This window comes from Hippocampus bargibanti, linkage group LG03 (genome assembly GCF_051943395.1).
Source record: "Hippocampus bargibanti isolate YZ-2025 linkage group LG03, ASM5194339v1, whole genome shotgun sequence".
Classification (NCBI taxonomy): domain Eukaryota; kingdom Metazoa; phylum Chordata; class Actinopteri; order Syngnathiformes; family Syngnathidae; genus Hippocampus; species Hippocampus bargibanti.
The window spans coordinates 18,163,557-18,189,762 of record NC_142736.1 but is presented as its reverse complement, the minus strand read 5'-3'; the positions used below and the strand labels follow the sequence as shown (position 1 = coordinate 18,189,762).

General features: G+C 41.1%; 2 protein-coding genes across 3 annotated transcripts in view; one reads left to right on the top strand and one right to left on the bottom strand.

Moving 5' to 3' along the window:
• fbn1 (fibrillin 1) overlaps positions 1 to 22,461 on the top strand; it is an 87,599-nt gene extending 65,138 nt beyond the window's left edge. For both annotated transcript variants that reach the window (XM_088992372.1, XM_088992371.1), the window contains 25 exons: positions 217 to 375; positions 457 to 528; positions 603 to 728; positions 807 to 929; positions 1,896 to 2,021; positions 2,178 to 2,294; positions 2,378 to 2,503; positions 2,579 to 2,698; positions 4,199 to 4,324; positions 6,368 to 6,520; positions 6,623 to 6,685; positions 6,753 to 6,878; positions 6,967 to 7,086; positions 7,361 to 7,483; positions 8,894 to 9,025; positions 10,028 to 10,153; positions 10,580 to 10,786; positions 10,934 to 11,059; positions 11,288 to 11,410; positions 14,565 to 14,681; positions 16,843 to 16,971; positions 17,061 to 17,180; positions 19,904 to 20,132; positions 20,223 to 20,406; positions 20,916 to 22,461. In XM_088992372.1, the coding sequence (XP_088848498.1) occupies positions 217 to 375; positions 457 to 528; positions 603 to 728; positions 807 to 929; positions 1,896 to 2,021; positions 2,178 to 2,294; positions 2,378 to 2,503; positions 2,579 to 2,698; positions 4,199 to 4,324; positions 6,368 to 6,520; positions 6,623 to 6,685; positions 6,753 to 6,878; positions 6,967 to 7,086; positions 7,361 to 7,483; positions 8,894 to 9,025; positions 10,028 to 10,153; positions 10,580 to 10,786; positions 10,934 to 11,059; positions 11,288 to 11,410; positions 14,565 to 14,681; positions 16,843 to 16,971; positions 17,061 to 17,180; positions 19,904 to 20,132; positions 20,223 to 20,406; positions 20,916 to 21,302 (3,560 nt within the window). In that variant the 3' untranslated portion in view covers positions 21,303 to 22,461. The remainder of the gene's footprint in view (positions 1 to 216; positions 376 to 456; positions 529 to 602; positions 729 to 806; positions 930 to 1,895; positions 2,022 to 2,177; positions 2,295 to 2,377; positions 2,504 to 2,578; positions 2,699 to 4,198; positions 4,325 to 6,367; positions 6,521 to 6,622; positions 6,686 to 6,752; positions 6,879 to 6,966; positions 7,087 to 7,360; positions 7,484 to 8,893; positions 9,026 to 10,027; positions 10,154 to 10,579; positions 10,787 to 10,933; positions 11,060 to 11,287; positions 11,411 to 14,564; positions 14,682 to 16,842; positions 16,972 to 17,060; positions 17,181 to 19,903; positions 20,133 to 20,222; positions 20,407 to 20,915) is intronic.
• A 141-nt stretch (positions 22,462 to 22,602) lies between these two features.
• Positions 22,603 to 25,575, bottom strand: dut (deoxyuridine triphosphatase). Its single transcript, XM_088992376.1, has 7 exons — positions 25,328 to 25,575; positions 24,603 to 24,753; positions 24,282 to 24,373; positions 24,108 to 24,152; positions 23,882 to 23,956; positions 23,250 to 23,320; positions 22,603 to 23,169 (listed from the first exon to the last, which is right to left on the bottom strand). The coding sequence occupies exons 1-7, from the start codon at positions 25,455 to 25,457 to the stop codon at positions 23,113 to 23,115; spliced, it is 621 nt and encodes a 206-aa protein (XP_088848502.1). The 5' UTR covers positions 25,458 to 25,575; the 3' UTR covers positions 22,603 to 23,112.
• Between the last annotated feature and the right edge of the window lie 631 nt (positions 25,576 to 26,206).

Below are 26,206 nucleotides of genomic sequence, written 5' to 3'. Positions count from 1 at the left end.
TCCGAATGCATTGCGATACAGTCACTTCAATGCTTCTTCCTTAGCCCGTGTCTGGCATTGTGCGTTAACAATAAACTAGCAACCTTAAAGGCAAATGTATTTAGATGTTTTAAATAAAAACTGTGTAAATCCCTTTATTTTATGTTTAGTTAGAAAATAAACACAAACAATAACCTAATTTGCAACAATCCATTTCTATTTTGTAATCACTCCCAGATATGAGGAAGAGCTATTGCTACAGGAATTTCTATTCCGACAACAGAACATGTGACGGAGAGCTAAACTTCAACATGACCAAAAAGAAGTGCTGCTGTGCCTACAACATTGGCCGTGCATGGAATAAACCCTGTGAGCAGTGTCCTGTGCCCAGCAGCGGTGAGATCCCCTGTACTCACTCACACACTCATAAATTTACAAACAAATGAGTGAAATAAAAGTGAATTTGTCTCCGCTCAGATGAGTTTGCCATCCTGTGCGGCAGTGAGAGACCAGGATATTTCATCGATATCACTACTGGAAGAGTTATTGGTAAACATTGTCTGTGATGAGTTTGTTTACATGTTTCTTTTGCATGTAGTATTGATCTTGCTCCTTTGCACTAGATATTGACGAGTGCCGGGAAATCCCAGGCGTGTGTGAGAATGGTGTATGCATCAACATGATCGGTAGCTTCAGGTGCGAGTGCCCCATCGGATTTATCTACAATGACAAGCTTCTGATTTGTGAAGGTACATACGATATTGAACGACTTTCCTTTTCTTGATAGCAACTCTAGTTAATACAAAACCCCCTCCTCCTCTTTTTAGATATCGATGAGTGTCAGAACGGGCCCGTCTGCCAACAGAATGCAGCCTGCTTAAATATGCCTGGGAGCTACCGCTGTGAATGCAAACCTGGATATCGCCTGAGCCCGACGGGACAATGCCTAGGTACGGTATGGCCTCCGATGACAGGTGTTTTGAATGTACCGTCTTTTCCGGTGTATAACGTGCACCCAAAAGCCTTGATTTTCTTCCAAAGATGGCCCTGCGCCTTATATGTGAAGTAATATTGAGACACAACATGTATCGCAACTAGTGTCAGCAGCCACTGACTCCATTTACCCCTGTAGAAGAAGTTTTGCGTAAGCCCACCCACTACTGTACCACCTTATAATGTGGTGTGCCTAAGATTTGGAAAACTTTTATATTTTTATGTATTATATTTGGGAAACTTCTCATTTATTGAAGGTGTGCCTTATACTCCGGTGCACCTTATACAGTAAAGTCTCGTTATATCGATACTCAAGGGAGTCCGAAAAAATATCGATATAACCGGGACTATCGATATATCCGACCCTGTTTGCATGTAATTTTCTCCGTGCGTGCATAGAAATAGTATCGATATAACCGGGACTATCGATATATCCGATATCGATATAACGAGACTTTACTGTATATGGAAAAAGTTTGAAAATACACCATTCGTTTGGGGGCCTTATACTCCGGTCCGCCTTATACACCGGAAAATACGGTACCTTTGACATGCCACTCATTTTACAGTAGTTCTGATGACTCCTAATCTGTCTGAAAAAAACTCTAAAGCTCTGGTTATGACAACACATGTAAACTACAGAGAGTGCACTGGTTGAAGCTGAAACTACTTCTTCCAGGTAAAAGGAGATGACATTGACATGGATTATCACGTTAGTGCCGGTAATTATTATATTAATGCCATGCACAAATTAAACAATAATTAAAATATAAATAGGCAGCCCGTAACTCTGAACCTCTCCCTGTATACTCGAAAAACATTTGACATTGCTGAAAATTCTGCAATTCAGCACGTGTTGGCAGTTTAATTCAACCATGTTGTATTCCTGTTGGTCTATATGAAACTGTTTGTCTTTTCTTCAGATCGTAATGAATGTGCCGAGAACGCCGGTGTTTGCAAACCTGGTCAGTGCATCGACACACTGGGTAGCTTTCGCTGCATCTGCCCCAATGGATATAAAACAGCCCGGGACCAGTCAATGTGTATTGGTAAGACATTTTTTACCCTGCCATTTTTCTTATCTTATATATGAGCGGGAGAATGTTTGATCTTAAAATGATAATAATAATAATACATTTCATTTATAAGTCGTTCGTTTACAGTCACAGGATCAGTTTTTCTGTATTATAAAATGACATTTTTAGACACAGATGAGTGCGAGCAACAACCCTGCGGCAATGGGACCTGCAAGAACACTGTGGGCTCGTACAGCTGTCTCTGCTACCCCGGATTCCAGAATTCACACAACAGCGATTGTATAGGTACTGTATATGCATTCATAGGACATGAGAACTGCATCATATGTTTAAATGGAATGAACATTTTTGTTTGGTGTTATGTTTAGACATTGACGAGTGCTCTAGCCAGAGAGCTCTCTGTCGTAACGGACAGTGTGTGAACACCGTGGGTAACTTCCTCTGTGTGTGCAACGATGGCTATGAACTTTCGCCAGACAGAAGACTGTGCGCCGGTAAGAAAGTTTAGACTTTTCCAATTGTATGATACTCGATTGCATTAATTTAAAACTGCCCTTATTTCTTCTCAGATATAAATGAATGTGCCATAAATCCCGGCACATGTGGCGTTGGCACTTGTTTGAATCTGGATGGCTCCTACAGATGCATTTGCCCACCTGGATATTATCTCCATGAAGACACCTGCAAAGGTAATCTTCAAATGAGAGCGGCAAGTCACTCGCGATGCATCACATCAGTGCTCAGGTCTGTCTAGATCACCACCAAACTGGTTTCTTCTATTAACCATTTCAGAGCCATTCGCAAGGTTTTGCAGACACTGGACAATTGTTTTTGGATTTATGCTAGCAACACACAAATGTACATAAAACTACAGGCAAAAACAGAAATGACTGCTTCACACTTTTTGCTTGGTGGAAAATGCTGGAAAATTAATTTCATAAAAATGGCGAATATGCTTTGGGATTCGATTGGATTTACCTTTATTAGTCTTGCAGTGGAGACATTTACATTTCACAGCAGCAAAGTTATGAAAGGAATGAAAGAAGTAGAAAAACAAAATACATGAGCTGCAATGCAAAAGGGTAGAAAATATGTCGTAAATTTCCTTGACAGGTGAAGATGGGGAATATTGGAAAGATCTAATTTTAAACATTAGGTTTTGTCATAAAGCCCCTGTGCCATGTAGACACTTTTGTTGATAACTTTGCCACGCAATGGGATATGGCGTTGCAAAATGCAAAACAATGCATTTAAATAGTGACATTTCAGCAGATTTTGTAAAGTGTCTAAATTTGTCAAACTTCAAACATTCTGGTATTTTTCTCTCGGATAGTCCATGCGACGAGTAGTGAGTCACCAACAATTTTTTTTTAATTTTCTATTCAAAAGCTGTGCTGACCTCAAATCCAAGACAATGCAATGCCTCCATCCACAGGGATGGTTTTTCTTACAGTTTGTTTACTAATCTGAACTGTACAGACAAGTTGGGAAAGACTTCCATGCATATTTGTTTAAAATATGTAACAAACATATACTAGTTGATTTCCAAACGATGAATATAAACATCCACAGCAGTGAATAGAGTTAACAATCAGCCAGGTAGGAAATTTCGACTATTTTATACAACCATAATTCCAGTAAATTTCATATTCAGGCAATTTGCCTTCAAAATAAATAAATTCCCTGAAAATAAATATATATGTAATTATCTCCCCCAAATTTGTCAATTTTTCCTTTTTCATTTGTTGTAGGTTCCAGTCGATGAAAACAAAATTGTTCCTCCACTGCTCCCCATCCTCGTCTCTTTCTTTCCCCCTTCTCACACGTGGGAGTGGGCCCAGGCTAGAATGCTTGGATTGTTTATGTAGCGGGGTTGATGAAGAGATATTCAGCATACTTCAACACATTCCTACAAAGGGCTCTGTTTTCGAAAGCGGGGAAAAACCCTCCTAAATGCTGAACATCACTGAGAGAAGCAACTGGTCATTTTATGACGGCCGGACACATTACAGCGTTATTCCCCTGTCATGTTCAGTCAAATACAGTCTGTGTTTTCTGAACAGAACTCAGATTAACAGACGTCATCAATTTGACTTCATCACCATTAACCCTGACAAAGATGAAGTAGCAAAACAAGTGCCAAAGGGAACTTCTGTACCGATTCTGACTTGATTTTCTTTATTTACCAGACATTGATGAGTGTTCACAGTCTCCTGAGATCTGCATGTTCGGAACCTGCTCCAACACTCAGGGAAGCTTCACCTGTTTATGCCCGGAGGGCTTCCAACTATCCGCCTCGGGACGCAGATGTTTAGGTAAGCATGTGAGAGAGAAAAAAAAACACGGCAGGATTTTGAAAAGATGCTATGGATGAGGTGCAAGCTGTATCTGTGTCAGCGTTTTCCCTTTGGACCAACCACCTTCCCACTCCTCACTCATGCATCAGTGTGTTTACGTACTGCTTGTGCGTGTTTAGGGCTTGGGTGGGGGCTGCGGTGAGTCCACTGTTAGGGAGTTCCTTTGAAACACTCAAGCGATGACATCACCTGTTCTGAGGAGGTGGATTAAAGTTTGCATTTCACCCTTCTCCCTTGGGTTAATTGTGCTTGGCCAAAGGGCGGGGGATGAATTAGTGCATCGGGGTGGAGGGTGAGAAACACGGGCGATAAATGAGATCAAGGATGAATGCTGTCACAATTGTTTTTTGTCAAAAAGGATGATTGACATGCAAAGAATGGAAAAAGCCACACTGTTTTAAGAAGTCACTACACATATGTTGTTTCGGGTACCATCCAGGCTAATGTGTCGCCATCAGCATTTGACAGCTTATGAGCTACAAACGTACACATTTGCAGCACTCTTCCAATATTAACCAATGTTCTTAAAAATGTTGCAAAGCCTCTGCTGTCAAATGCTCGTGGACACATACAGTATGCATCCAAACAATACCACAAAAGAAGAAAAATTGAATTCATGTTTTGACTTTTGGGACAAGTAGATCTCATATTGTGTCACATTTGATATATTTCATAAAGTTTTCTTCATATTTTGTGTCATTGATGTTATTCTTGTGATACCATCTGTCATTGATGTAAACCAGTGCTTTGTCCATGTTTATAATATTGCACGACATCTGTGCACAAGGCATCACGTGTTTTGTGGAAATATCTGCGGATTGATTTTGTGGAGAAAAGTAAGGAGACCCACAAAGTCACTGTGCACAAAGCACCAGGTGTTCATGTCCTCGCCAGGTGGGCCCGCGCATGTGTGTTCGTGTGTGTGCGGGCGGCTTGTGGTGCTCAAGACACTTATTGTGCTTTTGGGTGTAGAGCTAGTAGGAGAATGTGACCATGTGCTTCTCATTAGAAGTAAGAGCCAAGAAGAACAAGAGTCCTCACAATCCTCTGCATTTGCCAACATCCACAAGTTGCTTCAAGCATTTTCCCATAAAACAACAACAACAACAACAACACAACTCCCTTTGACATTCTTACTAAGCTTAAAATTTACATTTTCAAATGTCACTGGAACAATTTTATGGAAAATCTGTTAATTCAGTAAATCCATCTGGCTAGGGTATCGAAGATTTCTTGTTAACCTAATTTGTGATCAGACTTCTGGGTTCAAGAATGATGATATGGAACCTTATCAGCACGAGGATGAACATTCCATTGATGGAACAGTGATTAAAAAAAAGTGATCCTCACCACACTGTAATGCTATGCCACTGACTACAATGTTCCACTGAAAGCCGTTCTGTAATTATGAAGTGAAAAACATCCATCAGTAATTTCACTTCAATTAAGCTTTGACAGACAGCGGAAATGTTGTACAGTGAGGTACATACTACAAAATATTAACTGATTGAGTCAAGTTCATTTTTGTCTCAATCAACTAATGCTAACAAATGCCGATTTCATTGTCATGTATTACAATTCGCGGACAGACAACTAAGTACAGCATATTTTTAATCAGTTAAATCTGATACAGTCATTGTTTTGTCTCCAGCATGTTCCAATTTACATTTTTCTCATTTGAAGAAATCAGTGTCCTTCATTTGCATTGTTCTTTATTGCAATTTTGTATTACATTCCCAAAAAGTTTGAGGGTTTCCAGGGACTTGCACAGATTTATTGAATTTTAATTGGGGAATGTTGATGTAATATGCAAGTAATCTCATTTAGGAGCTTGGTAACAGAACACTTTAAACTCAAAGTACCACTCTTTTAGCTTTGAGCATATCCTTAGAGTTAATTCAAAATGATTTGGCTTGTCTTACTGTTTCAAACTGTGGAATCTATTCGCCTGGTTTTTTTTCTCCTCTATTGTTCATTTTCATTTTTCTTGCCAATATTTAGATGTACGCGTCAACTACTGCTATACAAGGTTTGAAAATGGACGATGCCAGGTTCCAAAGCCTCAGAATACTTCCAAGGAAGAATGCTGCTGTACCGGAATGCCGGGTCAGGGTTGGGGAGATCCCTGTGAAATCTGCCCTGGCAAGACGGAGGGTAGGTTTCCATCACATGAGTGAAAAAAAACACCCTAACAGGAATGGCGATTCATACAAGACATTTTTTGCTATTCACGAACTTTGTGACATCTTGTTGCAGAGGCGTATCCACTTCTCTGTAAAAATAAGGGATATCAACGTGGGATCGACGAGGTTCCAAAAGGTATGAGTCTTATCTACCATGAATCTTTATCCTCTGACGTAACTCATGGACTTTCTCGCCCTCTTAGATATTGATGAGTGCATCAACAACCCCTGTGAAAACGGCCAGTGCATCAACACAGATGGTTCTTTCCGCTGTGAATGTCAAATGGGCTACCACCTTGACATTACGGCATTTACATTTAATTGCGTAGGCAAGTAAAATGTCTCCTATCGTCCATTGTCACTCGCATTCTTTCCTACATGGGCCAATATTAACATGCATTCAATATGATGTTTTAGACACTGATGAGTGCGACATTGGTAATCCCTGCGGGAACGGCACATGCACAAATGTCATTGGAGGCTTTGAATGTGCATGTGAGGAAGGCTTTGAGCCTGGTGCGATGATGACCTGCGAAGGTGTGTGAAATGTTCTCTTTTTATCCACCTTGGAACAAAAAAGATACTTTGGACCAAATTCAGAAAGATTCCTCTAATTTGTTACACCAGTTATTATTTTGTCTCAAATTATACATATGACTTAGTTCAAACCTAGGATTTGCATTTAAATCATGTCAATATATGATCACTTTCAATGTTTTCCCCATTCCGCCGACTTTGTTTTTAAGCACATAATTTATCCTTGTTACCACTGCACTTCTGTATTTCTTTTTTCTCTGGTGGTCTCTTGCAGATATCAACGAGTGTGCCCAAAATCCTCTACTGTGTGCATTCCGCTGTGTCAATGTAGTGGGCTCCTATGAGTGCAAATGTCCAACAGGATATGTGCTGCGTGAAGACAAGAGGATGTGTAAAGGTACCACAACTCCAAGACTAAGCAGTCCTAAACGCAGATCTTTTAGTAACACGACATTAAATATTTTATATACACTCCTCATGAAGTTACATAACTATTTCCTCAAAGCCCGAGGAAATGTAACCAGACGAGTCACTGTTTACACTTCCACTGTCTCAGATGGCTTGGGTACCATAGTAACCGTTGTGTTTGGAGGGAAGCGCCGAGACAGAAAGAACCTCTCAAAGTCTATCTCGTCATTGTTTATATAACAGCTCCAACCAGACCACCAACTTTACTACTTGCCTATATTCAAATCCTTTTCCATGCCAAAGTCAAATTGAGAAGATTAATGGACACTATATTAACAGATTAATTGCCCTGCAACGAAAAGTGCAAATGCCGGAATAATTGATAAGCAAGCACTTAAAACGGATATGATCATAAAGCATCAACCCCGCCCATCTAACATGTACTGTATTTAATCATGAATTAATGGTCGATATAGTCGATGACTATATTCACCAGTAAAATTATCTACCGCATGGATGGATGGATACAAATTACATTCATGTGTGGCTCATCAGTAGTATTCGCTCGCATAAGCCTAAACAACTCAAATCAATGTGACATCATGAATAGGAAAACCAAATGTACAAGAAGACTCCCCACAAACAGAATTAAGTCAAGAAACCTATCTTTCAGTATTTACATATGATAATGAATGTCAGGAAAATTGGTAATGGCAAAGTAGACAGCATGGCAAATAGTACCGTATTTCCCGATGTATAAGGCACACCCAAAAGCCTTCATTTTCTTCAAAAGATGACCCTGCGCCTTATACGCGCCTTGTAAGTGCCACAACAGGGCTTACAACTACTGTCACCAGCCACTGACTCCACCCTCCCTGCCCCCCTGTAGAAGTAGTGGGTAAAATCAGCCTCGAGTGTAGCGCCTTATAACCTGGTGTTCCTTATATTTAGGAAACTATTATATATATTTATATATTGTATTTAGATTTTTTTTCATTCATTGAAAGTGCGCCTTATAGTCCGCTGCGCCTTATATATGGGAAATATTTGAAAATACACCATTCCTCGGGGGTGCACCTTATACACCAGAAAATCTGGTAGGTACATTGGGAGTTAAACAGACGCATTCAAAGCTAAGAAGCCCAACAAGATTTGTGAAAACGTTTAAAAAGTCAATATGCAATTTGAAGACCAACAATTTGTAAATAAATAAATTAACAAACAAACAACCAATCACCTACGCATGTGGACTGACGAATACTGTAGTAGAAAATGAAAAAAAGTGATATTTTCCAGATTGGCAGACAACGAACGGATTTAGGCCCAAGCCATAAAATTAGTCTCTCGGTACATGGTGACACTTTCATCGTTGACGATGCATCGTATTTTTGTCTTCCAGACCACAATGAATGTGAGGACGGTCTAGATGATTGTGCCAGCAGAGGAATGACTTGCAAGAACCTCATAGGTACTTTTATGTGTATCTGCGCACCTGGATACATACGACACCCGGGTGGTGATGGTTGCATCGGTAAGACTGTTGAAACCTATTGCTCATTGTTCTTTATTTTGACATTAACCCCAAATTTTGTCCCCAAAAGTCTAAGTCACTGATTGTATATGTCAAGTGCTTCATATATCGTTTGCATATTATTTCTTAATCTTTTCCTTCTTCCTCCTCACTATTAACTCATTCATTGCCATTCCCAAATGTTTTCAGGAATTAAAAATGTGACGTGGAGCGCCATTCCCGAATTTGTTCAGGTTTTGGTTTTTCTTGCGGGGTCGGGGGGTGATAAAGCACTGGTCAGGCAATGATTTTCCCTCCCAGAAGGGGGCAGCATTTGCCTTTTGTACAGCCGCCCCCATTTCAATCTCAGTTAACTCCAGACCCATATAACATAGAAATTAACTCTTTTTTTCTGATGAAAGAACAGAATCTCCAGTTTCTTATGCTGCATTAAATATTAATGTAGTCCTAAAACTCAATATTTTGTGGGACCTGGAATTTGAGTGAAAATGACACGTCTGCCAGTGAATGAGTTAATGGGATTCTTTGTGAAACTTGCCGAAATGCACACTTTTGACCATAATTCTCTGTCTTGTAAAATGTTGGTTTTAAAAACACATTGCATTGCATTCCGTATGTTTAAAAGCAATATCAAATTCAAACATCAAATCTTTACAATATTTTCAACATGTCTGTGTAAGCTCTCAGTCGTACAGGAGTGGTCCATCGATGAGAAGGTTTCTTCAGCCGTCATCTGTACAAAAGTGAAGGTTTCGGACGTTTCGCCTCCTATCCAAGAGGCTTCGTCAGCGAACTTCGCTGACGAAGCCTCTTGGATAGGAGGCGAAACGTCCGAAACCTTCACTTTTGTACAGATGACGGCTGAAGAAACCTTCTCATCAATATTTTCAACAATACGTATTCCCACACAGACTTCATGCGTGTATGACGTGATGCCGTTGTTTTCTGATGGTGAACATTTTTAACTGAGATATTGTTCCTTCTTTTGTATTTCTGCTCTAGATCTGAACGAATGTACAGCGAAACCAGGGATCTGTAAGAATGGCCGTTGTGAGAACACGGTGGGAAGCTATCGCTGCAAGTGTGACCAGGGATTCCTAGCCAACCCTACACAGACAGAATGTATCGGTAAGTATGTTCACAATATGCCACCTAACTTTGTCCACATGCAAGACAGACAAAACGTTTATGTCATATTTACACATTCATGCACATTTCTTATCGATTGTTAGCCTCTTTGTGGCACCTTCCCATCTACGTTAATTAATAACCATGTTTTTGTAACTGTCAAGATAGAGGAAATCGTTTCACAGACTTCCTCCCAAATCTAAATATATACTTCAGATTCTAAGTGATGAACTGAAGCCGGTGAGAAACACACCATGGAAACCGAGGTCTCAGTTGCTATCTGGCTTCTGACAGACATTAGTGATTCTACGCGTGGGTTATCTCCCCACGTCTGGTGCTGTCTGGGTGGCTTTGTCTGCTTCCTTTTAGCCAACTCTTTGTTTGCCTTGCTCTCACGTTCCTTTTCCCGTGTCTCCTGACCTCTAGATAATCGCGAGGACTTCTGTTTCACTGAGGTCCTGACAACTCTGTGCCAGATGACATCCAGTAACAGAAACATGGTGACCAAGTCGGAGTGTTGCTGTGATGGAGGCAGGGGCTGGGGCAACAACTGTGAGCTTTGTCCACTCCCTGGGACCACCCAATTCAAGAAAATGTGTCCTCTGGGACATGGATTCAACACTGACGGCAGAGGTATTCTCGAATTTTGAGTGAAATAATCTGTCGGATGAATTAAAGCCTGAATAACAAATGACATAGAAATTGCTCTGAAACAGGCACTCTTAAAAATTCTGACACTTTTCTGTATTTCACTTTGTTCACATAAACACTTCTGCTCAGATATTGACGAGTGCCGTGTGATGGGGAATTTATGCAAGCACGGCGAGTGTGTCAACACTCTTGGCTCATATAACTGTGTCTGCAAACCTGGCTATACCACAGACATCACTGGCTCTCAGTGTGTGGGTAAGCCTACAGTTCACTTCATTTTATGGACGCGTTCCCTGCCGTGCCAACGTCTTGTTTATGTCCCTGCCATCTTGGGAAGGGCCAAACCACACGGGTAGATTACTCAGACACTTACCTGAGAAATAAAGCCGGACTCTGCCGAACCCGATTTCATCATTAGCTCCTATGGAATATTGCATTTGTCAAAAAGATCAAGCAGTGTCTCACTGTCATGTTTCATTGTAGATGTGGATGAGTGCATACAGGCACCAAAGCCTTGTAACTTCATTTGTAAGAACACAGAGGGAGGCTATCTATGTTCCTGCCCCCGTGGATACATCCTACAGGAAGATGGAAAGAGCTGCAGAGGTGACACACTCACATTTCAGCAAAAGAACCTTTAGTATAGCAGCTGTCCTCGACTACTTCCTGTTCGGGGACGCAGTACTGCTGAGTAGACCTGGCAGCCTTCCACTATTATACTTGTTCTATTCTGGGTCGTCAGTGTGCCTGCATTTAATCACAACATGCATCCAAATTTTCTATTTATCAGGCTTGTTTTCATGTATGAAAATACAGTGATACCTCGGTTCTCGACCATAATCCGTTCCAGAACCCTGAATGTTTACTTTTTTAGTACAGTATTTTATACATTATTTTATGCATGAAATTGCACATTAAAATGCTGACCAACATAAAAAAGCAATGTGTTTCTCAGAAAATGTTAAGCAAAATTGCAAAGACACAAATAACATAAACATAAATGTAACCCAGGCTAATCGTACGTTCGTAAAGAAAATAATTATGAATAGGATTTTTTTACCTTTGTGGTGGTCAGCAGAAGGCGCAGGTGGACGGAGGAAGGAAATTTGTTGTTTGGAAGGAGAGTCCCCTTCCATAAAAACTTCTGTCTGAGGGGTGCTCACACGTTCAAATCTCCTTGCGATGGATGACTCGGCTACATGATGTTCTTTTCTCTTAAAATATCTATCCAATGACACTTGCTTCTGCCTTCTTTTTAGCAGTTTTCGGAAGTGGTTCATGACAGTGTTGTTAAAGTTATTGATGACTCTGGTGGCTGCAGTTTTATCGGGGTGGTGGAGTTCGACGAAATTCTGTAACTCGGCCCATTTGCTACACATTTGTTTAATCTCGGACATCGGGGCATCCTTTTTTGCTTCCTCCTCCAAAGAGGACATCTCTTCCTCCACCTTTTTCTTCTGCTCATTCTGAAGGTGGAGGAGTTGTTCTGTGGTGATGTTCGTCCAGGAGTTCCTCCACATCATCGTTGTCAATCTCTAAGCCCAAGCTCTTGGCCACAGACACAATGTCATCAACGAGGTTGGGTTCCTCCTCCTCCTCAACAGGAGCACTCGTGCTGGTCCCCGCAACACCGAAACCCTCGAATTCTTGCTCGGTGACACACTCGGGCCATAACTTCCTCCAAGCAGAATTCATCGTCCGATAGGTCACGCCGTTCCATGCTTTATGGATGAGGTTGATGCAGTGCACGATGTTGAAATGGTGCTTCCAAAAATCGCGCAGGGTCATTTCAGTGTCATTCGTGACTTCAAAGCACCTTTGGAAGAGATATTTCATGTAGAGCTACTCGAAGTTGTCAATAACTTGCTGGTCCATGGGTTGAAGTAACGGAGCGGTATTTGGAGGCAGAAACTTAATTTTGATACAATCAAATTCCTCCATCAAGTCGTCTTACAAACCTGGAGGATGTGCGGGGGCATTGTCCATTAACAAAAGGCGGCGTAGTGGCAAGTTCTTCTCCTCCAAATATTTTTTTACTACTGGGCAAAAAACTTCATGCACCCACTCGGTGCAAAATTGCCTCGTTAGCCAAGCCTTGGAGTTTGTCCTCCACATAACAGGCAATTTGCTTTTCATTATGTTGTTAGCCTCAAATGCCCTCGGATTCTCCGAATGATAAACAAGTAGAGGCTTGATTTTACAATCCCCGCTTGTGTTGCCACACAGTAAAAGCGTGAAGCGATCTTTCATTGGTTTGTTGCCTGGCATGGACTTCTCCTCTCCTTGTAATGTATGTCCTTCGTGGCATTTTTTCCCAGAAAAGACCGGTTTAATCACAGTTGAAAATCTGTTGGGGAAGATAATTTTCTTGTTCAACGAAACTGGCAAAGTCAATCTTGAATTTTTCCGCTGCAGTCTTGTCCGAAATTGATGCCTCCCCATGTCGAACCACATTGTGGATGCCACTTCTCCTCTTGAACTTTTCGAACCATCCTCTGCCAGCCTTAAAATCAGATCCTTCAACAATAAGCGACGAGTCTTTCTTTACAAATCAGTGTACATTTCTAGTGCTTTCGCACAAACCATCTCTTTAGTAACACTATCTTCCGCTAACTGTATTTCATTTATGAAAATCATCAAAGCTTTTTCAACCTCTTCCAAAACTTGCGACCTTTGCTTGCTTATACCACTCACTCCCATAGCCACATCACTAGATTTCACATTCTTTAGTATTGTACTGATCGTAGATTTCGCCATGCTGTATTCCCTAGCCAGATCAGACACTCGCACACCTCCTTCATATTTTGCTATTATTTCTTTCTTAAATGCAATAGTTGTACGCACTTTTCTTTATCCACTTGTAGCAGCACTTACTTTCTTTGCAGGCATGATTAAGGGCTAAAACACTTCGTACACCTGTATTAAACACAAGAGCAAAACACAGCACGTCCGCACGGGACAACAGTTGGTCACGAACAGAGCGATCTACACCCGTACGCCGCTCAGCATCCCACCCTTGCGTACGCACTCACGCGTTGTACCGGCGTTCGAACTCCGATTTTTACGAAGCAAGAATTTCTCGAATTTTTGGTTCGGACTCCGATTTGTTTGAACTGTGAGTCGTTCGAAAACCGAGGTTGCACTGTGTATCCTCATCAGTGTGTTTTTTTCTCTGGGCTCACCTAACTCCATAGTGCCCATTTTTGCAGAGGTCCTTTTTGTTCTGGACAATATGTGCAGCTGCACCAAGGCAGCGAAATCGAACGGAATAATTACAACAAAATTTGAAAATAAAAGTTTTGTTCACAAAAAATTTAATGAAATAATGTTCAAAAATACAATAACTGCCAATACTTTTGACTAACTAGACTCACAGCCAAAATGTCATTCATTTCCATAGCTGGCAATGAATTTAATACAGGAGCCTTTGTGGTTGATTTTAAATGTAAGGGTATTTATTTTGAAACTACTGCAAAATCATTAGCCAGAAGTCAAACAGTCGTTTAGAAATTTGAGCCCTCTTAGTTTCCCCTCTGTTTGTGAATGAATGAATTAATTAATGTATAAATTCAAGCTTGGACTGCCAGTGCCCCTTTTTTCTGCAGTCAGGTTTGTTTGCAGTTCACTTATAGGTCAACGACTGTAGATGGACTGGAATTTGACTGAGACAAATGAGAAGCCCCCATACAGTTTAATGTGCAATCATCTCACACTAGTCTTTAAAACGACGATGATGTCATGTCTCCTGCTTCCTTTTCAGACTTGGATGAGTGCTCGACAAAACAACACAACTGTCAATTCTTGTGTGTCAACACCATCGGCGGCTTCACCTGCAAGTGTCCCCCTGGCTTTACCCAGCATCACACTGCCTGTATCGGTAAGATGAACATGAATTGACTCACATGTGCAAATATTTTTGTTCTTGGAAGTGCTCTTGTGTCCGTGTATACATTAAAGGGATGAGTCAGATAAACATGTTGAGCCATGACGCGCTTGTGACTTCCTGTAGTCCACATGCACATGTCATTTTCCTTCCCTGCATCATCAAGAATGCTTTGTCATGGTGTTCAGTGAACTCTCTTTGATGCCACACTTATCTTATTAGACTGCTCATTTGTAGGAGTGCAGCGTCGGGAGTCTGTGTTATGGAACTCAGCAATGGATTGTCCTGACAACCACAAGCTTTTTTCCAGAACAGAAAGCAGCTCCCATGACCTCATATCCATCCAAAAGAGCTCTTAGTCCCAAGTATACAATGGAAGAGCCGGTGGCATATGACACATACATCGTCGTGTTTTACTAATTTGTCAACAACAATGTTGGAGAAACTGGGAGTCCACAACACGCCCGTGTCTGAACATTAGCGGGGGGTTCTCAGAGGCTCTCAGAGACCCCAATTACTGAAATCAACACTTTTCATACCCACTTGAAGCACTATCCATCGTTAGATTAGATTGGATTAGCCTTTATTAGTCTCACAGTGGAGAAATGTACTTTTCACTGCAACAAAAACAAAATACAGGAGCTGTTGTAAAGGCAGCCACTCTCGCGGCGCCATCTTGAAGTCGAAACAACAACAAAAACAAAATAACAACTAAAGTGACACAATGTGACAGTTCTTAATAATTTAGAACCACTCGTTCTTCACAATCATTGTTTATTCGGAGAACCCAGTTCCTGATTCAGGTAAATTCAAAATAAGATGTTTTGATCTTGAGGTTAACTCATTCACTGCCAGTCTTGTGCAAAAATGTGTCCAGTCCAGTGCCAGGGTTTTTGTCATTTTCACTCAAATTCCAGGACCAACAGAATATTGATTTGTAGGACTACATAAACATTCAATACAGCGTAACAAAACTTAGATTCTCTTCATTCATCAGCAAGAAAGAGTTAATTCCTAAATTATATGGGTCTGGGGTGATATGGGCTTGAAATGAGGGCGGCTGTCCAGTACAATGCAATACATACATATTGGTTTATACGCTTTAACAACAACTGAATCTGGAACAAAGCGCTAACATGGAAAAAAGGGAAATGCTACCCCCTCGTGAAAGGGAAAAACATTGCCAGAGGTCTGGCCAGCGCTTTATCGGCACTTCCAGCAAGAACAAACAAACCCCGAACAAATTTGGGAATGGCGCTCTTCTTTCATATTTTTATTCCCGAATACGTTCAGGAATAGCAGTGAATGAGTTAACTCATTCTGTCTTTGTCAAACTAACATCTCAATATTGTAACATTAAACATCACATATGTTTAACCAGATCTCCCAACCACATGTGGAAAGAAAAAATGTGTTAAGTGTGGATGAGACCAGGGTTGAACTTTATGGCCAAACACAGCACTGCTAATTACCTACAATGAAGCATGGTGGTGGCAGCATCCGGTTAGCTTTTCTTCGGCTGCATTTGGGGCCTTTGTCAAGATGGAAGGAATTATGAATGGTTCAAAACCTTCAGTCTTCTACCAGAAAGAAAAACAAAACAAAACAAAAACATCCTTTGTACAACATCTGAACTTTATTTGGGATTAACATAAGGCACTTTAAATGTTGGCAGGTGTGAACAGATTCCCATTTAACAATTGGATGCGATTGGTTCATTTTGAACACATCCCAGTTATGAGGGGGCGTGCAAACTTGTGCAACCTTCAGCTGCTTTTCCCCCCTTGCTCTCTCAGAAAGATTCCTATTTTGTTTCAGTAATGTTGCTTAGGTGACAATGGTGACATCAATACTGTGAAAACTTTCATTTGTTGTGTGCTATTATCAGCAACTGTTTGTATCAATGACAAATTTTGACAAACGGTTTTATGCCAACTGCCAAGGAGCTGAAGGGTTGACGACGGAAATTCCAACAAGATAACATACATGCTGTACAAGTGCTTCCTTGAAAAAAAAATGTGTCCAGGTGTAGCACATGCTGTGGCCACGACCTGAATATCGGGCCGACGTATTCTGCTCTCTTCTTTTCTGTTCTGTTTAGCACTTCTGCCCTATTTTGTTTTAATCCAAACCATTCCTCTTTTGTATGTGTTAGACAACAACGAATGCTCAAACGACCCAAATCTCTGTGGCGCCAATGGCCTTTGCCAGAACACTCCAGGGAGCTTCAGTTGCGACTGTCAGCGAGGATTCTCATTAGAACCCACTGGGCAAAACTGCGAAGGTCTGAAAACAGATGGCAGTCATTGTCTCAGTCCCGGCTGATCAAATGCAAAAGTTTGACTCGTTTTCTGACGTTTTTGCATCCCAAAGACACTGATGAGTGTGACGGCAACCACAGATGTCAGCACGGCTGTCAGAACTTAGTGGGCGGTTACCGCTGCAGCTGTCCACAAGGTTATCTGCAGCACTACCAGTGGAACCAGTGTGTGGGTAAGCAAAACACTCATTGCTTGGTTACATTCTTGACCACCCTTGCAAAAGTGGAATTGGCAACACAGAAATACCCTCTTTAAATGGTGACCGTTTTTAAACAAAGTAAAAGCAGTGAATAACACAAAAACATTGGACAACTGTAACAGGGTACTAGTCCTTCGATTTACAATAAATTTCCCAATATCCATATCCAAAACACTTGCAAAATCAACTCTCAGAATATACCTCAATAGTCATACACACCAAATTGTACAATCTTAAAATCTTTGCCGTTTCCACTCTCTTCTTTGAAATTTACAGTGCTCAACATGAAACTGTGCTAACATCTTGTGGCTCAAAATATAATTACACCCAAAACAACTGCAGTGACACCTCAGCTTACAAACTTGATTCCCAGTAAGTGTGTGTAAGGCGAAAGGTTTTTCTGCCAAACATTTATTTCCCAAGAAACCATTAAAATGAGAATAATCCGTCCCCATAAAACATAATTTTCTATTAAATAAGCCTTAAAACTACACAAAATATACCTTATTGTATGTATAATAAATGTGCTATTGTCAAAGTCAGCTTTATTGTCAAATATGCTAATATGCATGACATACAGCACATAAATTACTGTCCTCTCGGACCCAGGATGCAAGGCACTTATAATGACTTTAACAAAATTATTAAACTATTGTGTAATTAAAGAAATAAACGGTACTGTATAATAAAGTTGTTTTATTTACCTTTTTTGATGGTAGTTGTCAATGGATGGTAGCAATGGTTGACTTGGCGTAATGGTACTGGGACAGCTAAGTCACACAAACGCACACCTCGTTCGTGTTTTTCGATGATCTTCTTCTGCTCGACCATAATTTTCTTTTGTGTCCTCTTCGGCTTAACACTAGCCTGTGGTGGAGTCTTTTTCGGTCCCATAATAGCAAAAGTACTCCACTCGATAACAAACCATGGGGTGACGAAAAATAGTCCACCAGCCACCGTGATCTGCTTCTTCTGCTCGATCGTAATTTTCTTTAATGTCTTCTTCGGCTTAACACTAGCCTGTGGTGGGGTCTTTTTCGGTCCCGCAAAAGTACTCCACTCGATAGCAAACCCTGTCTGCACTCAAAGAAAACTAGCCCGCCAGCCACCATGACGTGGTTCGACCATGTGGTTTGGTGTTCATCCGCCGAAAACTAGTCCGCCAGCCACCGTGCCGATGTGTGGTTTGGTTCGTCCGCCAAAAACTAGTTTGTATGGGCAGATTACATTCTCACGAATTTAATGTTCGAAAGGTGAAAAGTTTGTGAGCTAAAGCGTTCGTAAACTGAGGTATAGTGATACCCCAGTTTAGTTTAGTTGGAGTGTACCATATTTTCTGAAGTATAAGGTATAAGGCGCTTTACATTTTAAGGTACAAGAGAATTGCCTATTTTAAAACTATTTTAATAAATAGGACGCACTGCATTGTAAAGCATATACAATAGTGGGTGCTTTTGCGCTGTGCATCCACTAGATAAGGGTCCTGTACAAGAAATACAATACCATACAATACAACTTTATTTCTATAAAGCCGTCACAACCACTGCAACTGTAATGATGAAAACTGGTCACAAACACAAGACGTGAAACAGAAAAACACAAATGGTACTACAAAAAAATAAATTACCTCATTCACTTCTTCTTTTCCTTTCGGTTTTTCCCTGCAAGGGGTCGCCACAGCAAAATCAGTGCCCTCCATCTTTAGAGGTTTGATCCGCATGTTTGTTTTGGCCAAGCTTTTACGTCGGATGCCCTTCCTGACACAACCATCTGTATTTATCCGGGCTTGGGACCGGCACAAGAAGACTTATGTCCATTTGTGGCTACAGAACAAGCAACTCGCTCAGTAATAGGCTCCCAAACACACTGCCATTCACAAATTTGGGAATTGAAACTATAACGTAGAGCGCCATTCCTGAATCTGTTCGGGTTTTGTTTTTGGTTTTTTTTTTCGCTCTTTTTTTTGGGTGCTGATAAAGTGCTGCCCATGGCCTCTGCCAATGTTTTTCCCTTCCACAAGGGGCAGAATTTCCCTTTTTCCATGTTAGCGCTTTGTTCCAGCTTCAGCTGTTGTTAAAGCGCGATATAAACCTATATGTATGTTTTGCATTGTATTTTGGACAGCCGCCCTTATTTCAAGCTCATATAACTCCAGGGTTAGGAAATAACTCTTTTTTACTGATGAAAGAAGAGAGTCTAAGGTTTCTTACGCTGCAATGAAGGTTTATGCAGTCCTAAAACTCAATATTGTGTGGGTCCTGGAATTCAAGTGACAATGACAAAAAAACTGGCACTGGAGTGGACACATTTTTGCACGTCTGGCAGTGAATCAGTTAAAGATAAAAGTTATGAAGATAATTGATTGAACAAAAAGTCTTGCTTGTCTCCTTCGTTTAGTCAGTCGTTAACTGTGGTTGTGGTATGATCTTTGTTTATTCATGGGTGTGTGCCTTATTGTGCGAAAAATAAGTACTATAAATCCGGTCACGGCAAAAACGGAAATCGTACTCCTCTGCATCACATTGCACAAGCTTTCGAGGGACAAGACTGACAAATTGGTTATGAACCTTTTCAGACAGTCTGTAAAGTCTTCCCCATGCAGTGCTGACATTTGACTTTTTTCCCACTATTGTTTGGCCACTTTGAGTACACTGGCCTTGTGCTTGTTTACTTCCCCTCAATTTCCTGTGACCCAGATGAGAACGAGTGTCAGAACAGTCAAATCTGCGGGGGAGCATCGTGCCAAAACACTCTGGGGAGCTTCCGCTGCCTCTGCCCCACCGGTTTTAACTATGAACACGCTTCCGGGGGCTGCTCAGACGTCAACGAGTGCTCCTCCCAAAACCCCTGCAAGTTTGGATGCTCCAACACGGATGGGGGCTATCTCTGCGGTTGTCCCACTGGGTACTACAGGGCAGGACAAGGGTATGCTGTGAAGTGAAGGCCTGTGTTTAAATGCTGCCTGCTGATGTGCACCACTTGAAAGCAACCTAATGGCTTTTATAATTGCTTCAGGCACTGCGTCTCAGGGTTGGCTTTTAGTGGAGGTGACCAAACTGTCGCTCAAGGAGGGGAGGAGGATGACAATGCTCTGTCTCCTGAGGCCTGCTATGAGTGCAAGATCAACGGCTACCCCAAAAAAGGACGCAAACGACGCAGTGCCAATTCAACGCAGGGTGAACCCGTGGACAACGCACAGGTAAGTCAGTCAGATTCTGTAATTAAACACATAAGTACATTAACTCCCACACGCATTCTGTGGACCGTAAAAATACCCAACACCTGTGACTGTGTAAAGTCAGTGCAGTTCCAAAGAAACTTAAATGCAGAGCATGGCTTCTGCGGCAAGGCTGAGAAAATAGTGGAGATGAATGGACTTCACTTTTATCCAATTACTGGAGGTGACTCAATAATACTCTGTAATGTTCGTCCTTTTATAGAGAATTAAGAATACATGCCTGTGACTATTATTGTCTGTCCGGATGTGTTGCGTGACCATTTCTGTTCAAATATCCATTTCTTTTAAAACTGTGATGATCCATGCCAATGTTAGCATTTCTTTGTTACTTTTCATTGTGTGTTAGCATCAAAGTACCGCTAAGTGGTCTTCTCGAGTAAAGCTATGTTGTGTTTTATGTCTAACGTGACATCACCTAGGAGTACCATGAAATGGCTTGAAGCCTCTTTTGATCCTTGTTTACTTTGCAGATTTTTGACAACTTGATCATCAGTCTGGCAAGTATGGACATCGAGAACACCCTGCATCTCCACCTAAACATCAGTGACCTGAGCAACCGCGACCACATCCTCGAATTTGTGCCTGCATTGACCGCCTTGACCGACCATGTGCGCTACAACATCGACTTCGGAAACGAAGCGGGGTACTTCAAGATCAACCAGAGGGAGGGCGTGAGCTACCTGCATCTGAGCAAGAAGAAAGCCCACACTGCGGGCTCGTACGACCTTCAGATCAGTAGCATTCCGCTCTACAGGAAGAAAGAGCTGACAGCGCTGGAGGACCGACATGATAAAGACTACCTCACCGGGCAACTGGGGGACATCCTGAAGATGAGGGTGCAAATCATCTTGCATTAACCAGCACAAACCAGCGGCAGGCAAAGGTTGATGTTCCACAAGAGGATAAACATCTCCAACTCTGGGTCAGTGTTGGGGGGAATCACTTTTGTTTTCCCCTACAGGAAGATGGATTTGCCACCAAAGAGACAATGAAGAGGGTAAAATGCTGAGGAAGTGGGAGGGGTTTGACAGCTTTTGTTTGCCAAAGAGGATTCTACATATCATAGATACAATTTCTGTGAGGGAAAAAAGGCTAGCTCGAAAGCTGGCTGTCAAATGTGTTTAAGAAGTTGTGTAAAACACCATTGGAAATGTGTTTCGGAATTATTGGTTTGCATGTTGTATGATGATATGTGGAATCGGTGCCACTTTGGAAGGCATAAGGACAACCGGAAATGCTAATGGTTGTTTTTGTTTTTCAACAATTGCGGCCGAGTGGAGGGAAATGATGTCCCATTTGTATGAAATGAATTAATTTCCTCCCCTTGGGTAAGTGACTGACCAAACCTGGACACAACACATTTCTGCCTTCGCAAAGCTCTTGAATCGTGACGACAACAGTTAGGAGAGGAAAGGGGGCCACTAAGGACAATTGAGATGTAATCGTGTCTGGCTTGAACAGCTCCAACTGCATATTTAAACAATGCTTGTCCATCTTTTTCTATGAATCATTCATATTTGCTGGTGCTAGCAACACAACCACATAGCTTTTGAAATGCACTGTACTACCATACAAGTCTGACATTCCATCAGTCACTCCAATTTCATGTCCGCTATCTTCCCTAAACTGAGCGCTCTCTTATATTTCATGTAAATTGTGTTTATACTGTAATAATCTATGCCACTTTTAATCTATGATGCCTTTGTAAACTAGAGGAAGCCCCTGGATACAGGGTGTTTGTAATGGTGCTTATAATGACCAACTACTTTCTTTGATAACTGTATACATTCACATATCTGTACGCAGGCATACACATTCACACCTTTGACATGAATGATGGCAAATCTGGACCTGACTGATCATGCACTGAGGCCTTCACCGCCACACAATTCCCTGACACATACAATCAGTGCCGCATTAAAACAGGCCAATCTGACACCAGTCTGTGTTTTTGTTCACATCAGTGGGGGGTTTAGTTGAACATTCACAATAAAAATACTTTTGATGTATATCTGATTGCTACTTGCCCCTTCATCACTTCCCGTTTCTTCTGTATCCTGCACCGTATTACCAGATTTGTTACCCTGACTAGAGAGTAGACTGCATATGGTTCCGAAATTCCACAAAGGCTGCATCCTTCAATTCCAACTGATGAAGCGCCCAGCATACCGCATGACACGGATTCAGAATCAGAAAGCCTTTATTCGTCCCACAATGGGGAAATTTGCAGTCCAACAGCAGCAATTTGAAAGGGGTGGGGTGGGGATGAAAGGATAGAAAAACAAGATATTCTAAGCATAGTAAAATAAAAATGTCAACTGTATACCGTGCGTGATGGAGTCGTTACAGAAGTGATGCAATGCAGCCATAACCGATTCAGATTCGATCTTGTGTAAAAAAAAAGATAAAACGTGGTCAAATGCACAAAATTATTCATAACACATCGTGTAATTTCTCAACTGAAGAAAAACAAATACTGTGTACTTAAAATATGCCCGTCTGTTATGCCTCTAAAATCTGTAGCATTCTGCCCCCATGTGGCGAAACGCAACATTGTTCAAATAAACGGCTAGATCACACTGATATTTATTTGAATGTGATATTTATTTAAAAGTTCATAACAGTGACCACAAAAAACTCAATCTTAAAAAAAAAAAAACCTATGCATCAGTTGGTTCCAGTTGACCCAAAACCTCCTGCCCCACGCTCAGTGTCATCGAGTTTCTGATAGACATCACAATATTGATATCAGTTCGATGAAAACCACACAAACATGTTTGAAGAATGGTTCTTTGGCCTCTTACCTCCTGCTCGACTAACTCTGGGTAGACGATTCTTTCACACACCAACTGAGCAACCCGATCACCTTTTTTCACTACAAGTTTGGATAAACAAAACACAAAGTACATTGTGTTAAAAGTAGAACGGATTGGAAAATCTTTCAACCTTTACTCAATGGAATACAAGAGACATTGTTTCACCTTGAAACTGAGACAAAGTACATTGTGTTAAAAGTAGAACGAATTGGAAAATCCTTCAACCTTTACTCAAAGGAATACAAAAGACAAATTGTTTCACCTTGAAACTGATTAAATATACGAGTCTCTTTTTTTGATGCCTTTAATATATTTCCGTGGGGTAGATTCCAAAGGTGAATATGTTGATTGGAAATCAGCAAGTGTTATCATTGGTTAAAAAAGGGATAATCCCCCAAAGGATCACAAGTAGAAAGGAACCACTGCATAAGCAAATAAATAACATATTTTAAACGATTTACAAATCATCGTATTTTGAATTATTAGTGTTCTGCAAATTCCTTGGAACAGTCATTTCCATTCTTAAAACAAACCCAGAAAATGTAGGATTTTGAAAAGTCCAAATAAATTCAAATGATGATCATTGACAAGAGAAAGCCAATGATACGTCAGTAACTCACCTGTGAATTTCTCTTTGCCGAAGTTAAATAGGACAACACCAACATTCCCTCTGTAGTCTTCATCAACAACCCCAGCTAAGAATATATAGGAGGGAATTTTAGTTAAAAAAAATCAAACTGATGAAGTCGGTTATAATCCAATCTAATGTGTTTTCTTATCCAAAGGGAAAACAGTAAAGGTGTTAATGTCAGCTGTGTAGAAAAATGAAGGAATCTGACAATTTACCCCCAACATCGATGAAGTGCTTGACTGCAAGTCCAGATCTCGGTGCTAAAAAGTACAGAATGTTTACTGGCTAACAGGTTAATCAGTTTTTGTGGACGAAAACCGTCAATGTGGGGTTTATTAGATTGTTTTTTCTTATTTATGCGTGTGTATATGTGTGGAAAAAGAACTCACCCACTCTGCCATAACAGCCATGTGGTACCGCTATCTGGATGTCGGTTTTCACGACAGCCTTATCCATAGGCTCGATTGAATAATCATATGCGCTGGATTAAAACGAGAAAGACTGTTATTTTTATTTTACTATCATTTAAGCTTCGTTTCCGGTTCAGTTTTGTGTTAATGACTACCCCTTTGATAAACACTTGTGTTCCGTATTCTTTTACTGAGGGGAATTCTGTCACTTGGAAATGTTTCATCACAAACGCGCTAGTTATTTAAGTACCATTTGAGGTCATTAGAGAAAAACGAAATGAGTACAAAAGTAGAAGTCACCTGTAGAGATCATATCCAGCCGCTTTTGTGGAGCCCCTGGTGGGTGTCGTGGCATGTTCTGAAAGTTTGGCGAAGCGAAGAATGGCTTTCTCCTGGGCAGGGTTGCCTTTACATCTTTTTGATGGAGAAACTTGGCAAGCATCCGTGACCTCTAGGACGGGCATGTTGACAAGATTAAAACCGATTAAACGCCAAAAAGAACTAGTGAAAGTAAAGAATTACAATATTTAATTTCTTGGCTCGCCCGTGAAGAAAACACCGAGGTGAATGAGTCTTCCCGGCTTTTTTGTACAAAAATCGCGGGCTTGACGTTAGTCCCGCCTCCAAAATATGGGTTATTTCCATGTGTTCCACTAATAACGTACTATACGAAGGAAAACTGCTTGGTAATCAAACACTGACACGCTTAAAATACGTAGATATGTATTTTAATTCAGGAAAACAAAGTTGAAAACGTATTTTTAAAAACACAATCCGGAAATACGTCACTGTTACACAAGACGCCCAAAACCCGCGTCATTGTCATCCCGCGAGAGTTCTTTAATTTAGGACTTCGTTCCACAACAGACAAGAGATGGATATAACGTTGCTTTCGTGCTTTTAGCATAATAATCCACGTGAATTGTTGATGTGGTCTACGTGTTCACTATACCAATATTCGCGATGTTAAACACATATTTCACCCATATGCGAATGACGCTACTGTAATGTCGTTTAGATCTTGCCTTTGTTTCGATTGATCATCCGAGAGTGAAAATATCTCCTGAAAGCAGTCGCACAGCGCAGGTTCCCGAGAGACTGTGTACACCACGACGTTAATGTCATAGTATCTGTCAGGTAATGTCCAAGGGGCATTGCAGATATGGATTACCCGCCTTTAACTTCTGAAGGACGTCACCGCCACCGCCATATTGGATGTGTTTGTTGAGGAAGCCTCGTTCGTTTGCCTCTTGCAGATGGACCAACCACACAAGTCCTCACACTCTGCATTTACAATATGAAACATGTAAGTTTGTGTAAGCAGAAATATAAAGAAAAGAACAATGACAACAAATTAGCAATTAAACGGACAGGAATCTGTTTTCCACTAGTGACATTTTGCCAGAGCACCTGGGTCATTCTCATGACAAGTCGTTGGCGGTGACGCAACTGAATGAACATCATTAGAAGAGTACGTTTGCGTAGGGGGTAAGTCTGCCCCAAGAAATCAGAATCAGTATACCTTTATTCGTCCCGCAATGGGGAAATTTGCAGTCCACAGCAGCAATTGAAGAGGGATGGGGTTGGGGTGGGAGTGAAAGGATAGAAAACAAGATATTCTAAGCATAACAAAATAAAAATGTCAACTGTATACTGTGCAAATGTAGATGTGCAAAAACCGTTCTATAAACAAGACTGTACATAGTGCAGAATCAAGAGATGCATTTAGATATATTGCAACAACCCATATTTACAAGTGTCCAGTTTTTGTTTTGTTTTTTTTTTTCACATGTGATCATTGGGAATTGTGAAGCCTGACAGCAGTCGGTAGGAACGAGCGGCGGTACCTCTCCTTCTTGCAGCGCGGGTGTAATAGTGGAATCTAGTGGAATATGAGTCTAAAA

Excerpts from the sequence above, each read along its gene's own strand:
- dut (XM_088992376.1), bottom strand. The coding sequence starts at position 25,457 with ATGCCCCTTGGACATTACCTGACAGATACTATGACATTAACGTCGTGG. Across the intron at positions 24,153-24,281 it reads TGGCTGTTATGGCAGAGTGG|CACCGAGATCTGGACTTGCA; the intron begins GTGAGTTCTTTT and ends TGTACTTTTTAG. Across the intron at positions 23,321-23,881 it reads CGGCAAAGAGAAATTCACAG|TGAAAAAAGGTGATCGGGTT; the intron begins GTGAGTTACTGA and ends CCAAACTTGTAG.